The sequence below is a fragment of the Megalopta genalis genome, chromosome 12, assembly GCF_051020955.1.
Source record: "Megalopta genalis isolate 19385.01 chromosome 12, iyMegGena1_principal, whole genome shotgun sequence".
In the NCBI taxonomy this organism is placed as follows: domain Eukaryota; kingdom Metazoa; phylum Arthropoda; class Insecta; order Hymenoptera; family Halictidae; genus Megalopta; species Megalopta genalis.
Genome location: NC_135024.1, coordinates 12,279,476 through 12,302,934, shown reverse-complemented (window position 1 = coordinate 12,302,934; position 23,459 = coordinate 12,279,476). Strand labels below are relative to the sequence as shown.

At 46.7% G+C, this 23,459-nt stretch overlaps 2 protein-coding genes across 11 annotated transcripts; both read right to left on the bottom strand.

The window, feature by feature from the left end:
- Positions 1–1,464: 1,464 nt before the first annotated feature.
- LOC117222934 (uncharacterized) lies at positions 1,465–12,080 on the bottom strand. 10 transcript variants are annotated; one of them, XM_033474987.2, is made up of 20 exons: positions 11,484–12,080; positions 10,950–11,123; positions 10,470–10,730; positions 8,910–9,880; positions 8,095–8,190; positions 7,832–8,011; positions 7,558–7,767; positions 7,215–7,474; positions 6,948–7,137; positions 6,633–6,825; positions 5,621–5,715; positions 5,472–5,495; positions 5,009–5,053; positions 4,828–4,894; positions 4,590–4,757; positions 3,961–4,105; positions 3,783–3,890; positions 3,566–3,718; positions 3,056–3,083; positions 1,465–2,747 (listed from the first exon to the last, which is right to left on the bottom strand). In XM_033474987.2, the coding sequence occupies exons 4-19, from the start codon at positions 9,654–9,656 to the stop codon at positions 3,056–3,058; spliced, it is 2,709 nt and encodes a 902-aa protein (XP_033330878.2). In that variant the 5' UTR covers positions 9,657–9,880; positions 10,470–10,730; positions 10,950–11,123; positions 11,484–12,080; the 3' UTR covers positions 1,465–2,747. The 10 variants fall into 10 exon arrangements, with proteins under 10 accessions (XP_033330878.2, XP_033330873.2, XP_033330872.2 ...); XM_033474982.2 differs by lacking the exon at positions 3,056–3,083 and having other exon boundaries at positions 10,438–10,730; XM_033474981.2 differs by lacking the exon at positions 3,056–3,083.
- Positions 12,081–13,314: 1,234 nt separating this feature from the next.
- Positions 13,315–22,446, bottom strand: ena (ENAH actin regulator enabled). The gene is made up of 8 exons (XM_033474927.2): positions 21,589–22,446; positions 21,200–21,521; positions 20,989–21,116; positions 20,859–20,920; positions 19,452–20,767; positions 19,189–19,377; positions 18,863–19,112; positions 13,315–18,792 (listed from the first exon to the last, which is right to left on the bottom strand). Exons 1-8 carry the CDS (start codon positions 21,654–21,656, stop codon positions 18,764–18,766), a joined length of 2,364 nt encoding a protein of 787 aa, XP_033330818.1. The 5' UTR covers positions 21,657–22,446; the 3' UTR covers positions 13,315–18,763.
- Positions 22,447–23,459: the final 1,013 nt, after the last annotated feature.

Sequence of the window (23,459 nt, the reverse complement as noted above, 5' to 3'; positions counted from 1 at the left end):
GAGTATATTAGTCATAACACAAAATATTGTAATTTTTTCATGTGTACTTGTAAAAAACAGTTAACTGGTTCGGAGGAATATGCAGAGTGTCCTTGAAAGTTATGTACAAGCGGGCACCAGGCGATTCCTCATTAAAAAATATGAAAAAAATATAGAATAACTTTTTTTGTTTGGGACTTAGTTTTCGAGAAAATCGAATTATATGAATTATATAATATAATATATATAATATATATAATTATATGAAATATAATATATAATATATATAATATATTATATAATATAATTATATATAATTATATGAATTATATACGGTAAGTGCGGTAAATATACAAAGCGAATATTCAAACTCGATTTTCTCGAAACTTAAGTTCCAAACAAAAAGAAGTTATTCTATATTTTTTCATGTTTTTTATAAGGAATCCCCTGGTGCCCGCTTGTAGATACCTTTCAAGGACACCTTGCATACTTTGATATTCTTTATTAAATTATGCAGTGGCCCATAAAAATGTTCCTACACCTTTTCAAACGCAATAACTTTTTTTAAAACTGAATTAAGGGACTTGAATTTTTTTGAGATGATAGCGGGACTAGTCTACTAGACGATGACCAAAATGCTTTTTTAAAATTTTGCCTTACTTGGAATGACAAAACAAAAATAAAAAAACTCTCGAGCCTATAACAAAAATTTGGAAAATGCTTCTCGTAGATCTCAGTAACTTACATGCGTGCTGAAAATTTTATCGAAATCGGTTGACGTTGTTATGAGTTATAACAAATTAAAGATGGTAAAAATCACAGTTTTATCACGATTTTGATCAAAGAATTTAAAATAAATTTGTTAACGCTTGTAGCTCGACTCTGGGTTAACCGATTTCGATAAAATTTTCAGCATGCATATAAGTTACCGAGATCTACGAGAAGCATTTTTTTAATCTTTGTTATAGGCTCAAATAAAAACGTTAAAAAACGAGAGATTTTTTATTTTTGTTTTGTCATTCTAAGTAATAGCAAAATTTAAAAAAAGCATTTTGATCATCGTCTGATAAACTAGTCGTCCCGCTATCACCTAAAAAAATTCAAGTCCCTTAATCCAGTTTTTAAAAAACGTTATTGCGTTTTAAAAGGTGTACGAACATTTATGTGGGCCACTGTATATTTTATAGAAATGCTGTATTTAAACAAAATACGGAGATAAGCAAACATATACAGTATAATCACAGTAACTTACACGATTTTCAAAGAGATTGCAACAGACAACTGATTAAAACAAATAATATTCGATATCGCAGCGCATTCGAGAGACGCTGTAGAGAGAGAGAGAGAGAGAGAGAGAGAGAGAGAGAGAGAGAGAGAGAGAGAGAAACGAGATAGATAAAATATGAAGCAGTTACCGATGCGCCGAATGCGCTAGGAAAGGCGGGAGAGGAAACGATATGTGACAAGAATAACGATCGATCAACGTAGAATCATAATGTAATATATTATTTTTCTTATTATAACACAATATTGCTATCGTTATCATAAACCGTAACAAGTTTTCTTTCCTCCGTTTCTATCCCATCGTCGGTGATCGCAAACGCGACGCACCCTCGATCCTCGTCGATCGTTATCGCCGAGGCAATTAGCATTATAGATCTTGGTAACATTATTTTTTCAGCCGAAATGTAGAAGCTTTCGCGCGTAGAGGCACTGTGTGTCGTCGACGCGTTCGATTTTCACGGTTTCTTCGCGAATCTCGTTTCCCGATCGCCCGCGAGCCTCGCTTGCCTCTTCTCGGGCACGAATGAGATTGAGAGCAAGGAACGGAGATCGCGATCGACGGAGAAACGACATCGACGAGAAGGGGGAAAGAGTATACGCGAGACACGACGTTATAAGCGTGAAGCTTGGAATCGTTAGAAAATCGAGCCTTAATGTAGAATGGAAAAGGATACGTTCGTCGAAGCGTAAAAAACTGCATAAAAATTCGAGTGAGAACGCGTCAATCTAGAATCTAGAATCCCGGGCGGACGATCGATCGCCGGTAGACTGCGGATCTTTACTTCGTCCACACGTGTCAAAAGTGCAGGGAAACGCATGACATTTTTTATTTGACTCTTAACGATCTTTTAGCCGACGAAAGAAATACGTTCCCCTTGGTTTTAATTATCATATAATCGAGAAAAATGGGAGTACGCGTAAATAACCGCAGTCTAATGATCAATGATCCGCCGCTACTACGTTTTCGACTGCCTCGATTCGAAGACCAAGGCGAAAGAGGTATGTAAAAATATGATTATCTCGTTCGTCGATAGAGTTAAGTGCTGCTGTATCGATTATATCCGCGTGATTCTCTTCCATTCTGTTCGCTCCGTTTCGTTTCGTTTGCGTTTCGTTTCAATTACTATTCTCTTCGTTCGTTCGTGCCGGTGTTTCGGAAGCGCTGCAAACGAGACGCTCCTCCATTTGCGAATGATCGTATCATTCTGGTCTGGTTGCGCGTGGCTCGCCCCGTTGCTCCGGCAAGCAACGGCCTAACGGTGATCGTGCGTTCAAGCGCGGCGCGAGATTGCTTTTTTTTTTTTTAAATACGAACGGTCATCAACGAAGCGATTCGAACAACAATTTCAGGGCAAAATGACGACGCTGGTTACGCTGGCTCCGATGAAACAGCTGACGTCCGTCGAACATCCGCTCGGCTCGCTCCTGATCAGCAGAGCTGGCTGGATGGTATTCGTTCGAGACATGGAGCTTTTATACACGTTCTAAAAAAACATACAACACTTGTCTTGAACCGAGCATTTGGCAGCGAGAGCACAGAGCAAACCTATGCACAAAAATATGCATTTAGCCTAGGTGTCAGTATTACAGGGACGACTTGACTCACAGAAATCAAACAGAGAGTATAAACAAGGCTCTGGTTTCTAACTAGGGAACACAACGACATAACTCGGCCAAATAGATTCGTGAACAAGCAACCGATTAGTAGTCGAGCAGGCAAAGACAGGGAGAGTATAATTCGTCAATGATAGGAAACGAGAAATCATGCTCAGGGAACTACTCGTTGACTTACCTATTCACTGAGCACTGGCAGTAGGGACCTTACGCGAGGAACGAATCAGAAGAAAGTACGATTAGCTGATCGAAACGTTTCACGAACGATCCGAAAAGTATACGATCGGTAGAAAATGTATGCGTATCCTTTCTTAAAACGAAACAACTTCTTTTTGAATTGGACCTAGCGACTTGTATTTTAGATATTAAAAGAACTAGTTTACTAGACAGTGAATAATCAAATTTTTGCAAAGTTGCAATTGAACGGAATGAAAAAAAAGAATCACGTTTTAAATGATGCTTTGTTTAAAAATATTGTTTCCTTATTTCTTGTATTATGCTAATCAACTGCAATTTTTACACAATTGTTTTCATACATCGTCTAGGAAACTAGTCATTCTAATACCTCAAAAAATTTAAATATAGTCCAATTTTACAAAAGTTATACCGCGTTAAATAGTGTAGACAAACTTTTTCTACCGAGTCTATGCAGAGATTCTCGCGATGAATAAGCACACTGATCACTTACAGTTCGATGTTCTGTATGGTGGACGTGGGACAAGTAGTGTCCACCTTGACGTGACAGTGCTTGTGACACTTCATCTGACAGTCCCTACACTCGTAGCCCTGTTTGCCCAACCGTCTCGCTAGCGTTCGTTTGCAGACTTCGCATACCGTTCCCCTAAAATTTAACGAGTTCAACGGACATCTGTTTCTCCTCGAATAACTGTGCTTCAATTTCTTACCCCGCCATGTGTTTCGCTATGAACGTGTGATCGTTGAATATGTGAAGTTTGGTGCCCTTTTTCCTCCACTTGTTCTTCTGTGCTAGCGATAGAGGTACCAAATAGTGCCTGAGAATTGAAAGAATCAACGTCAACGGCTGACCGTTAGAGGATCATAAGACAATGCTGCGCTCCTTACTTTTTGATACCGTTCTCAACCGTCTCGAGAACCAGCGTGGAGGCTTCGTTGATGTACGTCCTCGTCGACGCTCCGCTTATACCAGAAGCTTCGCTCAGACTGGACCGCCTCGAGTGCTCTTCCCTTCCTGGTATCGATAAACGAGCTATAAAACCCAAGCGAAACCACTATTTGCACTCCGTTGCGTTAGTCGCTATGGAAAGTAATAGGCGGTAACTAAAGTGTTAACTCTAGCAATTAGCGTCACTTAAAGCTAGCAATTTAAGGAGTCCACCGGGTTTCTATCGAACTTTCCTATCTCTATGTGTTTATGCGTTTATAGACCTAAACACTATCTGTTTAGTTGGTTAATAGAATAGCAACTACACGGATGCAGGAGAGTCTATTGACAAGGCTGCGCCCGAATTTGCATTGACAGAGGGATTGGCATCCGGAACACCGATAGCATCCTCGCTGTCGGTAGATAATACTCACCGAGCGTCACGCACACCGTGCCACAGGCGATTCGTACGCACAACAAACAAGTTCAACTTAAGCTAGTAACAGACCTAGTTCTACTTTATACCGCCTGTTCTTTATATTTAGCCTAGCTACTGTAAATTGCATGGTGACTATAGATCGGGTCGTACCGGATCCAGGATCGCGTGCTCTGTCCGCGGATATGGATCTAGAATGAGGGTCTTCGTGATTTAAATCACCTTCCGGACCCACGGACCTACTCCTTGTTTTCGATCTCGTCAGTCGCTTCTTTATGGTGCCGAAGAAGTCTCGCCGTTTTCTTCGAGTCCTTCCTCTTTCTGCAAGGAAACGCAAACCATCAGCACACGATGTACGGATGTACGTTTACAGGATCGAGGAATAAAATACCTTCGGAATTGGAGGAATTCGGCGTGCTTTCTGGTCCTGACGTAGCGCTCGTGTCTTTCGTTCCATGCTAAAACGGACATCAAAGTTATCGTCCATACTCTTCGTATCGATCGACGCTTTGCAATTTAGGAGTTAATCGACATCAAACATTGAACATACAGACATCCGAGCACATAATTACCTCTGGAGATATCTCTTGCCAGCTGCCGTGTTCCGTGAGGGCGACCTGCCGAATTAGTTAACACACGCCACGCAGCTGACGATTATTAGTGCTCTCGTGAGACGGAGGGTTGCTCTCGGTTAAAGCTATGGGCGCAACTAGATCTACGGGGTTCAAACCACGCGTAATCAAATGGGTGCGATCTGTGATCCTAAGGAAACACTTGGGTACAATACATTAAACACTGTCAAACACCTGCTCTGTGGAGTTTTAGATTACCTACAATCAATTTGTCAGACAGTGTTATCAACGAGGGTTTGATCTGTCTTGCAAAAAAAACTGAAATGGAATGATACAATGCATAGTTGTCGCGAAGAAAAATGAAAAATAAAGACCGGGGGAAAAAGGTTTTGGCGATTCGACTCGTGGTGGGCGTGCACGGTTTATCGTCTCGGATGATGTCATGCAGTGTGTAACGGGTTACCTTAACTACTTGCCGCTCCGGTTGCTGCAAAAGAAAACCGAGAAAAAGATACGAAACAGTTAGTTAAGTACGAGTTAGACAAGAAAAAGAGAAAGGAAGTATTCGCTGCCGTTGCGGATCCATCCAAGCGGAGCTTTACGGGAACGTACCCTCTGCTGGCTGTGGACGATCAGGGTCCCCTTGTTCCCGTTACTCTGGCCAGTTCTGTAGGGCGACTCCATGACGTTCCCATTGGTCAGATAATCTACAAAACGAACGGTTCGCGTTGAATCGGTATTGTCCGCGAGAAATCCATTCGTGGTCATCGTTCGTATATGTATAAGACGCTTGAACATTGTCCATTGTTTCTCTACGAAGCATCGGTCATTTCGTTTACCAGATGAATTTTTCGCGTTTGGCTACGTCCCGGCGGATTACGTAAATCGTGATTTACTGTCATCGTCGCTCGTCAAGATCGGTTCTCTGGTAGCCGAAATAACTTTTGAAGGACTGCGTACCGGGAAACATTCCGATCGGGAGGCGAGCGTGAAAACCATTCAAAATCGTGCTGGGCGTTAAACACGAACGTTAAGGGGCCCACAAACGTTACAATTTATCAATCACGCTCCGCTACAGTTTTCTGGCCGATCGAAGCGTCATAAAGAGACACAGTGATTTCAATTTGTACAGCTCGTATGGGCCGCTTAAGGAGACAAAGAATAGGTAGGGGAGATAGACAAAGAATCTACGCGCTACTCGAGAATGTCTACATGCGAGTACAAGTCCGCACAATCACGACGCACAGTGTTCCGACAAGATTCGAGTTTTATGGACAACGGTATCGCCGTCCAAAAGATCTCAAGGAAATTTAGCATGATTCTATAATGAGGGAATGCTGACTTTCGGAACACTGTGCGGCGTTTCGATGGTTCTGTCTGATTAAAACTCGGGCTAGTACGCAGAACCAGGCTCGTTTCACGGGCAGGTGACAGACAGAGCAGTTGCCTGCGCCGTTAAACAGATGTCGGTAATTCGGAGACACGGTGGTTCGCGAGAAAAAACAGCGAACAGTCTGCGTCTGTGTGGGAGGAAGTGTGTACGGGCGCGTGACACTAATCACTATGATTCCACACTCGTGAATAGGAACGCAATGCCTTTGCAGATAATGTAATTGGTAATTACCCCCATCGGACTGAACGGTAGAGTCGTACAAGATAAGTGTGCTGTTACCATTGTTGTAATTTAGACTATTGTCGCTGATGAGATTTGTCGGATTGTAGGTACGAGGAGTCGGTGACACCGCCTTTAGCGTCTCCTTCACTTTGAAAGGTTTGCTCCCAATTTGAGGCACCTCTGCACCCTCGATGAACAGAAACTGGGGAAAAGAGAGAGAAAGAAAAAGAGAGAGAGACAGGGGGTGACAGGGTCCGGAAAGAAAGCGGGTGAACAGAACAACGAGGCTTCAGTTCCGCGTCTATGATCAAGCTTTTTAATTACCTCGACGGTCAAGGTGCCAGTGATGTCCTCTTCTTCATAAGGCCGACACTGGAGAGGTATGATCTGCCTCTGACTAGGATTCGCGAGCAGCTCGTCGACCCCGACGATTCCAAGGCCGAGGATCCGCTGAGACTTGTTCACGCGGTCGTAGATTTCCAATAAGACCTCGGTGGTGTTACGATTCACGTCGCTAAGGACCAAAAAGAAATGAAAATTTGATTCGTGGTAGATAGTAGTGTGTTTATTACGGGTTGCAGAAGAACTTACAACAGGAACGCCTCGTCCCACAATGGGTTCCGGGTATCCTTTTTCACCGAGGTCTGATTTTTTTGCGGTGGCTCGTCCAGCTCGACCACACAGTACGGTTCTATGGCACCTTGCTCGCCACCGAGCTCCGACGCTCTCACCACTTTCACTAACAACCTCTTCTCACCTGACACGTACTGACTCTGCGCCGGAGTCGGTGTACGGGTCCGCATTTGTTGCTGCCGCATCTGCTGGGCCTGCAACGAGCCGCTGGACGTGCTCTGCGAACAAATAAAAAATAGACAGAGTCCACATTTTGATAATAATACTGTGAATATTTGTCTCATAAATACAACGATCTTACCATGCTGTCGTAGTGCACCGGCACGGAAAAACCGGGCAGGCTGGATGCTTGTTCCCTCCATAGTCGCGGGCAATTGGGGTACTGGAACAGGTTCAGATGAACATTGGTCCCTCTTAGAGCGCCGACGACAATTTCCGTAACGACCTCTTGCAAGTGACTTTCGTCGAGGTCCTTCTTGATCGTTCCCACAGCCGCCAGCGATACTTTCACCTGACGCATCGATTATTCATATGAGCGTCGTCGAGGATCGACCGATAGATTGTCTGTTACAAACCTCTGGCCAGCCGTCGCATTTCAGGTCAAGAAGAAGCTTCTCTGTAATGCAGATGACGTGCAGCCGGGCGCGGAAACGGTTTACGTTGACGCGATAGTGGCTGACCTCCAGCTTGTCCGACTTGCGACGAAAAGCTTTCAGCTGCAGAGCGGGTGTAGCTTCGCAGTCGCATGTGATCGTCTGCGAACGAAACAGCAGATCAGAGTCTTTATCCGGACTTAAGCGGATTTCGAGCAAACCGATAGATATACGCATATACGTACCACGTCATCCTTCGAGTCGCATTCGCAAAATATATTGGAGAGATTGGGTGGATAGGTTTCAGGGAGAACCCGGATAAATTCAACACCAACCCCATGCTGGAAAACCAGTTATCGATTAAGTTCCCGGACTTACTCATCTATAATTATCATGTAATCACAATATAATGATACCCGTAGCGCTAGACGAACACGTTACAAGGAGACATTAACGCTTTACCTACTGGCATCTTCTTCTAAACAGCCATCCTAAAGAAAGTAATTGGTCTCTACTACTGTAGATAACTCGTTGGTTTATACATCGCCGGTAGATAAAGCGTTACAGGGCAATCGCAAATACTTTATTAGTAAACGCCGCAGCGGCACGAAACGGTTTCCCTCTTCATGCAAACTGTTGCAGGATGCCCCGGTTAAATGGGATCACCTAAATCCACGAATCATTCTTGCACAACGATAAGCAAGTTGATTCGACATTCGTACGTATACTTCTGTTTGTTCATCGCGACGGTAAAAAACGGAGAAGGGAAAACGGTCGAGGACACGTGAAATGTATTCCAGTCGGCGATCAACGGCGTCGTAAAAGTTTTGCACGACAGTGGTCGAGCGCGTGTGCGCGTATCTGTCAGGCAAGATAAAATTGTCCGACGCTGAGTGGTTGCGACGAGAGTTTTCGTTGCTGTAACCACCCACGCACGGCCGAAAATTCAGCTCGCCCCTTATCTAGCCCCGCATCATTTCGACTGAAGACGAGACGAGTCGTCGCGACGTCTCGATTGCCAAAGCATCGTGGTCGACGACAGAGGAATAGAGAGGCTCACCTCGTCGACGGAGTTGGCGGTGAACTGGTTCAGGGATCCCACCCAGACCGACAGCACCTCGTCGAGGATCGCGGGATCGGTGTAGAGCCAGACGATGATCTCATTGATCCAGCGCACCGCGTCCGGATCGGCGCCGGTCGCAGTCGGTAGGTTCAAGCTCTTGGAGCTTCTGGCGGGGCTAATCAGGGCACCGGAAGTCTTTCTGGCGGTAAGGCGCTTTCGAACAGGTGGGGTCGGCGGGACGTAAGACGTGGGGGATCCGGAAGGTGCGGAGACAGGTGCGGACGGGTGGCTGGCGGATCCGGAAGCGGAACCGGTACCGCCACCACCTGCCCCAGACGGTGCGGGGGACTTTCCGCTTGACGACCCGCTCGAGCCCGATGCTGGTTTCTGCTTTCCCAGCGAGAGCAACTTGCTGCCGCCGAAGATACCGCCACCACCGCCGCCGCCACCGCCACCACCACCACCGACACCAACGCTATCACCGTGAACGATATGGCCGTCCTTCGCGGCAATTATCGTACCGGAGGCGACCTCGTTTAAAACGAACCGATTGTAAACGTATTTGCCGACACACAACACCACCAGCCCGAACAACATCCAGCCGAATATTAACATCGATAACGTATCCATGGTCGTGTCACCAGCCGAGTCGAAACTGCATATCAGATCGTCCACCCGCTCGGCCAAGTCGGCCATATTGCCCCATCGTTCGACCAACCAAGTCCAATTGGATTCCAAAAACATTCTTTTCTATTTTCACCCGCGAGCGAACGACGTCCCCCCACCAACGACGTATCGCGGGCTATTAATACGCCGCACCTATACCCTGGGCCCCCAGGACTACGGCACTGGCTATGTCTCGATTTTCACTCGTGTTTCGTCGGCTACCGACGGATCCCAAAGACTCTTCCGCAGGTCGCTTCCGCTCGCTTCGAATCGCTTCTCCGCGAACCTCTAGCTTTCCCGATCTACAAAACGGAAGGAGTCAGTCAATTCTCTCCTCTACTTCCGTCTCTAGTAACTTATCGTTTCTTTAACTCTCGGAAGGCACGCTGTGTTCTTTAAGACACCAAGCAAAGGCACCTGTATGCTAATTTTTTGTGAGGAAACACTATGCCCGTACATAGTGCACGCTACTAGAACTATCAAATCCGACAAAATTACGGATTTCAGATTGTTTTATCTTGTCTTTAACCCTCTGACGTCGCATTGAGATCACTAAGGTGCCATCAAGGTCAATTCAATACTTATTCTCGCGAGAAACAGTGTGCCTTTACAGAGTTAACGCCAGAACTATCGAACCCGACAAAATTACGGCTTCCAGATTACTTACTTTGCAATTACTGAGACTGGGAAGATGCTTTTGTGAACAATTACTGGATATATATTTACTCGTTCAGATATCTTTTGTAATCAAAATCGTGCAATCTCCCGATAAAAGAGATCCAATTATTTTTAAAACCAATACAAGCTAATAGGAATCAGTGCTCAGTCGTTCCAACGTCAAGTGTCCAGCAATTCTTACATTTTTCGGTATATATCGGCTCGATTTACAACCTTCTAGAATAAATCTATCCAAAAAGATCGATCGGCAGGTCGTAAAGCCATCGATGCCGCAACGCTTCGGCCGCGCCTATCCGCCGATTGCTATGGTATTCGCGGCTCGCTTCGATCCAAGTATAATTCCAGCGGCTTTAGTTGTAAGTCCGATCTAAGTCCGATCTTGATTTCTCGATCTCGAGGTCATCGTCGATAAGAATCCAGCCGTTCCCACGGTGTCCAGCGATGCGTCGACGACAATCTCATCGTCCGTTCCAGCTGAAATCAGAACGCTGTGTACAGCCCAGGCCGTTTACACGTCGCCGGATCGAGGAAGAAATCAATAGCAGCGCGTTCCGTTCCCGACTCGCGACTCGCGGACAATGAAGCCTCGATAAGCCGCGACTTATCATTATCACCGGCGACGCGCGTGTTTGCGCGCCACAAACGTTGACCGCGTGGATCGGCCCTCGTGCTCGAATCGCCGCTATATCTTACCGATGCTCCGTCACTGTGCGCACTGTCGGTCGCATCGCGTCATCTTCTATTCGCGGAGTCTTCGACTTTCCCTCTCGTCAGTCTCCTCCGATCCACGATCGCTGATTTATCTTGCTGCTGGCCGGGTCTCCGATCACTGAACCACGATCCCCGCTTTCACGTCGGTACGTTTCTCTGAAATGCGAAACGATCTGATCACCATGTTCCACTGGAATAGCAAAGAATCGGCCGACGAGGGTGAAGCTATCGGAGCAATCAACCCCCAAAAACCGTCGGACGCTGACGCAGTCGGCGAGGATGACGCCGACGCATAATCTCGGGGTGGGATCTGCACGAGCGTATATCAGAACCGTGACGCACCGGCGTCTTACCGATCGATCGGTTCGACCCCGAATCCTCCGGTCAGGTCCGGTGCTAGTTTTTGCGGTCGGGCACGACGCGACTCTGCTACTTTATGACACCGCGGTTCTCCGACTATCGCACACGCTGGACCGTGTTCCATGGGGCGCAAGCGCGAGACCATGCTGCATTTACCTCAACAATAATTCGATTCGCTGGTTCCTCCGGAATTCTGCACGTCTCGGATGACCCCGTTTTCCCTGGGACTTGCCAGCGAGGCGTTTCACGGTCGCAGGCGGCGCGTCCTCGTCGGCTTCCGGTCCGCGAGGACGTCGACTTCCGTCGCCGAGAGCCCCAGGCTCGCGTGCACCAAGGTACCAGCCGGCCGGCCGGCCGCCTGATCGGCGCCACTTTCTTCGTTTCCCTCCCTCGCGGCTCCCTTCGGCCCCCTGCAACCCCCTTCCGTCGATTCCTTCGACCTAGAGGCGGACCAGCCGAGACTAGCCGTTGCGCTCCAGATTCCCCGACGGTATCGATCCGGACGCGGTCGCGAAAACACCCGCAGGACGCACCCACGGAAACCCAGCCGTCGCACCACGTTGCAGCACGCGGACTTTAACTATTCCTCCTCTTTCTCTCCCTCTCTCTTTCCGACCCTCTCTCTTTCTTTCTCTTTCTCTTTCTTTCTCTGACTTTCTGGCCGCCTTGATAGCAGCGTGCGCGCGCGTGTTTCGACCACGCGGCCTCTGGAAGGTGCGGCCTCTCGATCCTGCGAGCGGAAACAACAAACACCGCTCTGCCTTCGCGATCGACCAAACTAGATTCCCCGCTATCCCACTTCACGCGTCATTCATTCCTCCCCCCGTTCCTTTCTCGCCCATCTGCTACTCCCACCCGCCGTTCCGTTACCTTGCGTCATGCTCTCTGGACGACCGACGACGTGTAATATCGCTGCTGTAACCGCGATCGGTCAAAGATCGCCGACGACGATCACGCACGCTGGTTTTCAATAGGATCTCATAGCCGTGCAAAATTAGCCCTGCCGTCATCTTTGCCGATACGTGCGCGTACGTATCTTCGAAACAATCGCGCCTTCGTTACTACCGAGAATAAAATACTGCGATCGGCCTTGATCGTCTTTGAATTGCTTGCGAGATCATTTTCGGACGAAAGCTCGCGTCTCGCTCTCACGGCGAATGGTACACGCCGATTCTGGAAATCAATTTGTCAAATATATATATATATATATATTTGTTGACTACGATGACTACGATATATATATATATATATATCGTAGTCATCGTAGTCAACAAATGTGCTACTCCTGCATCGATATATATATATATATATATATATATATATATATATATATATATCGTAGTCATCGTAGTCAACAAATGTGCTACTCCTGCATCGATATATATATATTTGACAAATTGATTTCCAGAATCGGAATATATATCGATGCAGGAGTAGCACATTTGTTGACTACGATATGTATATATCGTAGTCAACAAATATATATATATTTGACAAATTGATTTCCAGAATCGGAATATATATATGTATCGATGCAGGAGTAGCACATTTGTTGACTACGATGACACAAGTTCTCGCGCGAGAACGAATCTCGCGATTTTCCAGTCTGTCCTCAACTAGTTCGACCAGTCTCTGCTAGAACTTGAAATTTCGCAGCTTTTCTACCGCTGGGTCTCGCATGAACCGATCACGTTGATAGCTGGTGCAGACACAGAAGCAACAAGCCGCTCCGTGTTGCTCCGATGCCAACAACTTCGAAGAAGAAAAGAAGAAGAAAGAAAGAAAGGAGAGTTTCATTCTCTGATAGATCGATTTACGGAAAGAGTACTTTTTATGTCTCGGTACCTCTTTTCTCACTTGTCAGTCTAACGACATTAAAAGGAAAGAGTCGATTATCGGTGATTATAGTAGAAAGTTTGAAGCGGTTGCGTAAGCGCAGGTGCATGCCGGGACGAGGAGCAAACGGAACAACGTTACTCCGACTGTATTTCGGCGTATACTTTTTATTGTTTCGTCATTCAATTTACATACAAATATTTTCAAGATACGTCTTAAGAAACAGTGTGCTCGGCATCGATTCAAACTTCTCTTTCTCTCTCTCTCATTCTCTCGGTCTCTCTCTCTCACTCTCTCTCTCTCGCTCTCTCTCTCTCTCTCTCTTTCTGCGCGCACTAACGCTGCTAAACGTATTTTGTCGTACAAATGTTGTTTCGCTGGGATGTCCCTTGCGCGAATCACTTAAAATACTAGCAAAATAATACGCTACGCGGTGGTGTGCCTCGTCGAGCTCCCCTTCGATGCGTCCGGGATATACAGATTGTACATGTGTATATCCGTTCCGTCGTTGTCGTCGCTCGAGAACAAAAATCCGTCGCCGACCGATCGACGATCGTCTCCGTCCAAGTACCTACGTCGAACGCGAACGATAACGATGGCTTCCGGTGGTGAACGCAAGCCATCCGGTTTCGCCGCGTCCGCTCTTTCCGTCGCTCGAGGGCTAGACGAAGCGAGTCGGCGAGGATAAACGAACCGTCGGCAATGCATTCCCTGCGCGAATCATCCGAAGAATGCGAATCGGACGACGTTGTCCCACACGCGAGTAGTCGTCACGTGCGCCTGTTTTACGATCTATACAGAGACCGTAAACCCCGATGCACTCGAGCCACGCGGTATCCAACCGTTATCGATAAGAGATCATTTTTCCTGCTAATCGAACGCAACAAGGATCAATGAATCTTCAGCGGAGTCATTAAACCCTTCCGATTAGGAAGCGTTTACTTAATCCTCTTCCTTAATCGGGTTAACTGAAACGAACGCGCAAAGTATTCGAATCGAGCGTACGCGGGAAGAAACACGAATTTCCACGATCTGCATCGCTCGTGTGCATCGGTTCGAAAACAGCGTCTGCATCTCGTAACGGGACAATTCCATTCGACGATTCGTTCCCTTTTCTCTCGTTTCGATGTCGTTCGAGGTAATCCTGCGCGAGAAACGGCGGCGAGACGCGATCGGCGGTCAACGCTTCGCGGTCTGTCGACAAAACAGCACGGGCACATTAATTACTCCGACGATCCCAGTTGTGTCTCTCATCGATGATACCTCAAATCGCTGGAGACACGAGCGAACCGTCGAAACGCTGACTAATAGCTTGAATTTCGTATTAGTATCCGTACAGGATGCTTCCTAGACGAGACCGTAGGCTTCGCGCGAGCTCCCATTTTTTGTAAAAGTCGACATGGGACAGAAATATAAAAAGAGAAACAATCTCTGTTGACGGCAGCGTTTGTTCGGGTTACAGTCTTCGCAGTCGTAACAGTCTATTAAATGCAAGTTACCTTATAAAATATGAACAGACGTATCATGCCGCCGGCTATAAATTTAAACGACACGGTATATAAAATTGTTTCGATCTTCATTCATGTAAAACACGAGATATCGAGGGGTGTGCATCGTGCGTGCATCGCGACGCTGCCACAAATAAATCTTGATTCTACGAAAACATCCTGTAGAATAGAAAAATGTTTCGAAAACGGGCCTTGGATCGCGAAGCGTTGAAACGCAACACAGATCGTTCGAACGTTATACTGCGCGTGCTACCGCGGCTTGTGCATGTATGTACAAAAGTCGTTGTCCTCGGGTAAAAACTAATATAGCCGACGATAACGATAATCGCGGAGTTATCGTAACGGTATGGTCGGTAAATAAAAGTGCAACAATAATTAGCTTGGTCTCGCCTTTCGTCGCCGCTTCTGTGTCATGCGCGCGACACGTGAAACAACGCGTCGAACGCAGCGATTTTCTGTCTGTTGTATCGCCGACACGAAAAACTGTTCAACGCACACGTTGCTTCTTAATGGCCCTGGACATGGTATGCCTCGCGATTCGATTCAATTTGATGCAATACAACTCTTTCTCTTTCTCTCTCGCTCTCTCGACTCGCCGGTGTCGCTTCTTAAATAATTGCAATCGTAACAAACACTCGTAATACTCGCGCGATAAACTTGCCATATTAAAATTATCCATCTATGATATATATGTATATATAAATATACATATATTAAATACAATATAAATGCATCTAATACTAGTCGCTCCTCCTCGATCAGCCATCTCCCGTACCCCGATTTATGCGATCACGCTCGCTCGCGCGCTCTCATTCTCTCTCTCTCTCTCTCTTTCTTTTTCTCTCTACGTTCCCCGACAAATCTTTCGCCTAACAATTCGTACACTCGCTCTATCTCTTACTCTCGTGCTTTCACACTTCGTTCTCTCTCCCAATTTCTCGCATCGTTCTCAGCCGGGGTTCATCGCGGTGCACCATCATCGTCATCGACGGTCGCGAGTACATACGCTCTTGGTCGCTTGTCGTGTGATCGTCGGGCGTCGGATAAATTTCGTGCGGTCAATGAAAACCTTGAAGCCAATGCCCTGCACCAATTCGCAAATCGAATTAACGGTGCGCGTTCGGATGTTGCGACTTCTTTCGATTTGCTTCGAGAAAATTTCGCGAATAAGAAATGTGCCCTACCAGCTCGTTACAGAATGGAGGATGGCGGGTAGGAAACGCTACCACATCCTCCTCACGGTTCACGCTAATTGTCCTTGCGCGTTTGTTGTTCGATTCTGTGTTTGCCGAGCTTCGTCGCCAGCGTAAACGCCGATTTCAATGGGAAAATTTAACGTCCTGGAGCTTCGGCTCAAAAACCCGCACGACCTTTTTCCGCTGTCCTCGAAGCGTAGTTACGCGAGCCTGTACCCTCTGTTCGAATCGTTCGGGAAAGACAATCTGGCGCGTTCGCGCGACCTTAGCGCTTGTTCCCCTTATCTCGCATCGCCGAGTAATTGTCCGAGAGGTCGATACAGGAAATTGATAACGAATACTGTCATACTGGAAGATCGACGCGGAGAGTCTGATGCGCGTTTCCACGCGCGATTCGATGGAGAAGTCGGATCGGTGCGAGAACAGAAGGGAACCAGCCGTATCGTGCGATCGACCGCGACCCGGTGACCGATCGATTTCTCGATCGCGAACGCTCGTGACCGAGGTGTCGAACTTCCGACGAATTGATCGACATTTGTTACGGATTCGTAGGTACAATCGCGTAAACCATTGATTAAATAAATAGGAGATATATAAAGTCGAGCGCGATCGTCCTTCGGTCGGTCAACAGGTAAAACAGCGATCAACCCGAACAGGTGCGTGAAAACTGTTACAGGCGAGGCGAGGATGGCAGCGTGTGAATAATCAGCGTACCTTCAATGGCGAACGGATGTTATCGCGAAAAACGCACAAGTCTGGCCGTGCATAATCTGTTCGCCGATTTGCAGTTTTCCTGGTCGACTAGAAAAATGTTTGCGCAAAGCGAGATTCGAAATAGAATTTAGACCCGCGGATATGCTTAGAATTAAAAAACGTCTGTGTTCCGTTAAATCAGGAGAAGACTTGACGAGGTTGATAAAACCGTGTCAGTTTTTCGTTATCAGTCGTTGCGAATCTTTCGCGAATTTTCGCGCGCTTTCTCTCTATTTTCTTTTTTTTTGGCCTTTTTCACAAAGTTTTTCCTTTCATTCTCGCGTATATCGATACACGATAACGCTCTGTGTTTTACGAAATATCGATAGAAAAAGATATCGCTGCTACACGGAATGATGGGCACCGTATTTCGTCTCTCTCACCCCCTTCTAGCTATTCTCCACTTCTTCTCCATGTTCTCTAGGTATCCCGTTTAGTTTATTTCTTTTTTTTTTTGTCACGCAAGGCTCTTTGTAGCACTCCTTCGTTCTTCTTTCTTTACTGTTTTTCATTATTTTGTGTTTTTCGTTAATTGCAATAAATGCCAATAAGCCGGTGCAGATCAGCGTATATACGACTATATTATAGGTACATAGAATATATATGAACTGCAACGTTACTCTTCTCACGCTCCATGAGAATCGTACGGGAGACGATAAAAAAATATAAGAACGGAGAATAATATACAATATCAATATCAAACACGATCGAACGTTCAATCGTCGTGCGGTCAGAGTGTGGAATTTCGTTGAGTCGGTTCTGCGTGAAATAGAAAAATCGTAAAATTTCTAAAACGCTTCAAGTTGATAGGTGTCAACACCGTCCACGAAAAGATGACATAAATTACGACAATGGGGGATGCCGGGGACCGCACTCCTAGGTATAGCCCATGTATACTAGATAGATGGGATTTCAAGTGATAGGAAATAGATTCCTACAAGTTTCTCCGTGCCCCATCTTTTCGTGGACCGGCAGTGCGTGTCCATGTGCGTGTTCATGTATGCATGCATGTGTGAACCTATGTTTGTCGGATGTATGTATATATGTATGTATGTATGTAACTCTACATACGTATGCATGTTTGTATGAATGTATGTATATATGAGCGAAAACGGTACTCGCACCGTTTCAGGATTCGTTTGATTCGTTTAATCGTTTGATTCGTTCGAAGTCGCGGCAGTCGATCGGTGGACCGCTTCACGTTTTCATCTTGTTTCTTTTGGGTTCGGTTTACTTTGCATTATCTTTCCTTTGCGTCTCGCGGAACCATTGCATGTCTCTTGGAATGTAACAAGCTGTGCGTATCGATTTCATATGTACACGGAAAAAATGTCGGTGCTGTGTGTGTGTGTATGTACGAAAGCGTGATTAAATCAGACTGGATACAGGAATTTCGAGTTTTCAGCCTCGCAATGTGCCGTGTGCAGCGCGGATTCGACCGACAACAACTGCGCTATGAAGGCGATTTGAAATAGGTGAAACGCGGAGAATGTGAGGCGCAGTCGCCGGCTCGAATCCCAGTCTCTAAATCGCGTCTCAGACTAGAGGAATCCTTTCTCAGAAATATGATGATCGCGATTGGTTGCGACGAATCTCGACCGATATTTACATAAATTAATAGTCGTTGGTTGTCCTCGATCGGCGAAGCGTGGGTGAGGGATGGATGTCGGCGCGATGTTTTACGTTGCCTGGGATTATCATCGACGATGAACGATTATTCGTTTACACGGTGATCGTGCAATCCCACCGAAAAAGTACACGCGTTCTCGAACGTAGTAGCATTGAACTCTACCGAGGCGGTTCATGATCAAAAATTGTCTGTTGTGCGTCGAATTGGCAGAATTAGTAATCGATTCTTCTTATCCATAAATTGGAACGTCGCTTACCATCGGTCTAGCAAACAACGAAAGGGTACGGTTTTACTTAGAATGCTAGGCTAGATAATAATGTACTTACGCACAAACGTGCCTGATATACACGGGGTATAAGTCCGCTTCACTCTCGCGAATACGTAGTAAAAAAACCTGTGTTGCGCGCGCGGCCATCGACACGATCGTTTCGGTTGTCCGACCTACGCGATACATTGTTCTCCCTATCTTCCTCCCATTGTTGCTTTCCTCGAGTCTGGCCCGGCGTCACGTCTTTATCTTCTGCTCAACTCCGCCCTCACCGCTGAAACCGTTTCAAAAACAAACAAGGCATGAGCAAATTCCTTAAATCATCTCGTATCTCGAACCCTTACCGTCCACGATCTCCTGCTTCATCTTTTGAAACTCTTTGCGCACTTCCTTGATAATCTCCGCCTTAAACGCCTCCATTTCTTGGACGGTGAGCACGGCTCCGTCGTTCACGCCGTTCACTTTCAGCAAGGTGTCCTCGGACGCGGAACCGAACCTTTTGCGAACCGACTTCGGAGATTCGGCGCCGTTCGAGAATTTATTGTTCGACGAGTTCTTGTCCCAAGACTTCTTGTCGGGCGAGCTTTCCGGTTCCTGCGGAGGCAAGCGATACATATGAGTTAGCTTATAAACGAGATTTAAATGTTCTAAATCGCAGCGAAGCGTGTACCTGCGGTTGCTCCGGTTGCTTCTTCTCAACAGCGGCTCGTCTTCGCGCCAGGGTCTTCGCCATCTCGTCCATCATGGAAGCCATACCGCCGCCTCCTCCTCTGCCCAAGGTACCATAATTTCCACCGCTACCAGTGCTTCCGCTGCTGTTGCTGCTCGAGCCACTGTTCTCCACAGATTGCTGCGCCGACTGAAACCACGCAAGGATCATCGGTTAAAGAATGAAAACAATTGAAGGACTGAACAAATGGGCAAATTGCGAACCTGCTTCTTCTTTAAACGAGCCGCCTGAAGAGCAGCGGCCAATGAATTGGCGTCTGGAGGTGGATCCGCGTTACTGTTGGAACTCATTGACCCGGTGACACCCGGCGGATTAAGACTTAGAGCGTTTGCGTTTGGTGCAGGTGGCGGTGGAGGTGGTGGTGGTGCAGCGGGTCCGGTCAACGGTACCATAGGTGGCGGTTGAGGACCACCGCTGCCAACAGGCCCGTAAACGTTCGAATTGACTGTCGGCCCGTGGATCCCACTAGCAGCGGAACCCGCACCGCCGCCACCACCAACGTTACCGCTATTATACTGATTCACGGAGTTCGCAGGTGTTCCGTAGGGGTTTGTGGCATTTGACGCAGCCTGCACTTGACCAGTACCGTACTGTGGCTGTGCTTGAGACACGACACTGTACTGAGACTGATTCGGCTGAACATTCACGCCTGTTCCAACGCCGACACCAACCACGTACTGCCCAGTCGTTGCTGCTCCACTACTGGCATACTGACCAATCGAATTACCACTCGCGTATTGGTTTCCACCAGCACCCCCGGTGCTTCCGCCAGCACCACCGCCACCGCTGCCATACTGACTCTGTTGTCCTGGCTGTCCACTTGAATACGCGTTGCCTATTTGCCCATTGTTGCCATAGAAGTTATTCTGACTCCCAGAGGAGTACTGACAAGGACTCTGACCGACCACTGTGGCTGTTGCATACTGATTACTGTTTGCCGGTGTACCATACTGATTCCCCTGCCCGCTGCTATAAATAGACTGAGCCTGAGGCTGACTCGGCAAATTCGTCTGAGACGACGGTGACTGCGCGTACTGGTTCATCATCATCGGAGGCGGTGGTACCGGTGTGTTGAAGTTCATCATCGCCGGCGGACACGGTGGTACAGCGGTTGGCATCGGTGGTTGAGGAGGTGGAACCGGGGGAGTACCGCCGCTCGACATCTGCCCAGTTGCTGTCCCTAATCCACCAACCGGCTGAATCGTCTGCATCACGGATTGTTGAGGTTGCGGCGCTGGCGGTGCTGAAGATGTTCTATGGTGACCCGATTGCGGTTGCGGTGGTTGTTGTTGCAACGGTGGCTGCTGCGTTTGATGCTGCTGCTGCTGTTGTTGCGATTGTTGCTGAGGCAGAGGCGGGGCTGACGGTTGCTGCTGCTGCGGCTGTGGTTGCGGTTGTTGAACTTGAACTTGTTGGGGTGGCTGCTGTTGCTGCTGTTGTTGCTGGGGCACTTGCTGTTGCTGCTGCTGTTGACTTCCCAGAGGACAGCTGGGAGATATTGCGTTCGGACTGCCAGTTGCTGGAAGGAAAATGCGGTTTTCATTCGGCTCAGAGTGTGAATCCTGCGGCTTCTATCTATATCATACAGGGAAATACGATAAATACAATACCCTGACTTTGTTGAGACATTCTGCGCTCCTGAATTATCGCCACGTCTTCTCTGGTCATAGTTCTGTATAAAGAAGAAAAGTTTTTAGTCATACTGCATAGAAAATTCTGTGGAATTGCAAAATTGCGAACCTGTAGCCCATATCCTCGTCGTATTGAGCATTTCCTTGTTGCTGTTGCTGGAAAACAGGTTGCTGTTGAGTGGTCGAACCAACCGCGGGAGCAAGACTTCTAGATATGTTGCTTCCATTGCTCAGGACCTGAAAAGATCAACGTAAAAGTTAGCAAACGACTAGGAGAAGACTTTGTCAAAAGGTTTTTAGTTTTTCACTGTTTCACTCACATCGAGCGCCTGCAGCATCGCCCTAGCAAACGCGTCGGCGTCGTCCTTGCTGGAGAAATTCAGGCCGTACACTTGCTTGTTGTCCCTCCATTGATGAAACGTGACCGTCGCCTGATTATACTTCAGACCCTTGAGAATCGCGCAGTTGATGACGATCTCGTGATCCTGCAACTTCCGTCCGACCACGCGAAATGTGTTGTTCACCAAGTGATGATACAGCTGGACCTTGGAGAGCCCCGAGGAGCTGCCGCTTGGCACCCATTTCTTATTAACGTCATCGTACACCATTACCGACGCACGAGCGGACGATATGCTCACTTCGCTGAAACAGGAGCAAAAAGGATTATTACCGGTCCCTCGAATTCGGCTCGGTTTTCGGATTTTGTTACCAGGATTGATAGTCCCCTCGACGCGGCAGAAAGCGCTGGCTATCGCGAGAATGTCTCTCGGAAGTCATCGCTGAGAGAAGCTTACGAGAAGAATTTGTAAGAAGCGGTTCGCATGGCTTTAAGGATGATGAAGTGATTCGCGTGTTCTCGCAACGGCGGAAGAACCGACGGATTCCATCGAGAACGGTGTTACGCTCGATGTCACTTTCACCGTGCCACGAGCTACGAGCCGAGTTGTTGGACGGATTGCTCGCGAAACCAGAACAGAACGGAGCGGAATACGAAAAGATACTGGCTACGTCCTCTTGCCACAAGCCAGGAACGAGCTGGCGTTACGATAACGAGCAGAGCAATATCCGTGAAACGCGTAACCATTTTTAACCAAGCGGTTTCCAATTCCTTCCGTTTAAATGTTTCCCTTCTCCCGTAAACGTTTCTCGGAATACCCTTACTCATCATTTACAATGTCCCAACTTCAAATTTTGACTACCGGAAGTGCTAAATGCACTCACCACCTATTCGTGAATCACGAAACCTTGAAAAAAAATTCCAACATAAGATCGGATTTAAAAAATTTTTAATTTAATATTAATAACCGTACCATCGCCGGTAAATGATCGATTCGGGAGTTCTTATTCTACAATTAGTAAAATTATAAGGACACTTCAACCGTAAATCGTTAAATAAATTTATTCATTTGAACACATATTAATATAAAAAATTGGATAAAATCTACATAAATTCCGGTGCAGAATTTTTATATTACGGAGCCGTAGAGACAAGCAACGCCTCGCGCACATAAACATAAGCGTCAAACTTATATCTCTCCATTTTGCATTGGGCATTCAAAACAAATAACGATATTCCGTTCGATGCGTGTCGGTTTTGATATGAACTATCAGTACAACTAGCCCTGACGCAATTCTACATAAACTGCAATTTTATAGAAGTATTGCACAATAACACATTCATAATAACTATAAATTTTGCAATAATATCAAGGAAGCTCAACACTGTTGACAAACAGAATATCAAATGCTATTTCTCTGTTTCCCGAAGTTAGTAGACCGAAGAGGTGTGTGGATCACGATTACAACAAGTTTATCAAACTATACATCTATTTTGTCTGTGAGATGTAGAAATTTCTGTTCAACTCTTTCGATATATCGTTACAACGTGCGTTATCGCAAGGTGATCCGAATGATACATCCGTAAATGTATTCCCCTCTCTCTTTCTGTCTCAATAATAAAGATATAAACGTGTCACGAAAGTATGTAATCTAAGGTATTTCATGGAATCATTTGAACCAGATATGAATCACTCACCCGCGGTGAATCAGGAATCGGTGCGCGGTTATCGGGAATTTCTATAATGACAACACCAATTACGACATATTTTTTTCTTTTCGAATACCGGAAGTACCCGAGCGAATTGTCGTGAAATCATCGAGATAATCTTTAAGTGACAGCGTAATTGCGAATCGCACGCGCCTGCGTAAGAATGGACGCTTCGTCGGACATAAACAAACGAGTGACATACAATTTTTCGTGGTTGTATTTTCATCCCGGCCTGGCTCGTTCGCGTATGCTTGCACACTGCAACTGATGCACACGCCGAGGAAAAAGAACATGGAACGAGCAAAGAGAAGATGAAGCACGGTTTCAGCTTTGGAGCATGCATAAAGACTTCGGAACGCGAAGCACGAGACACAAAGTGTGTCCCGAATAACGTCGGAGAACCGAATTGCTAATTCAAACTCCACTAGTCGTCGCTTTACCGCGAGTTTCCTAAACGTCATTAACTGTAAACTGTGGGATTTCTGTACTCGTCGTTGTAACATCATCTATTGACAATTTTGAGAAAGTAAACG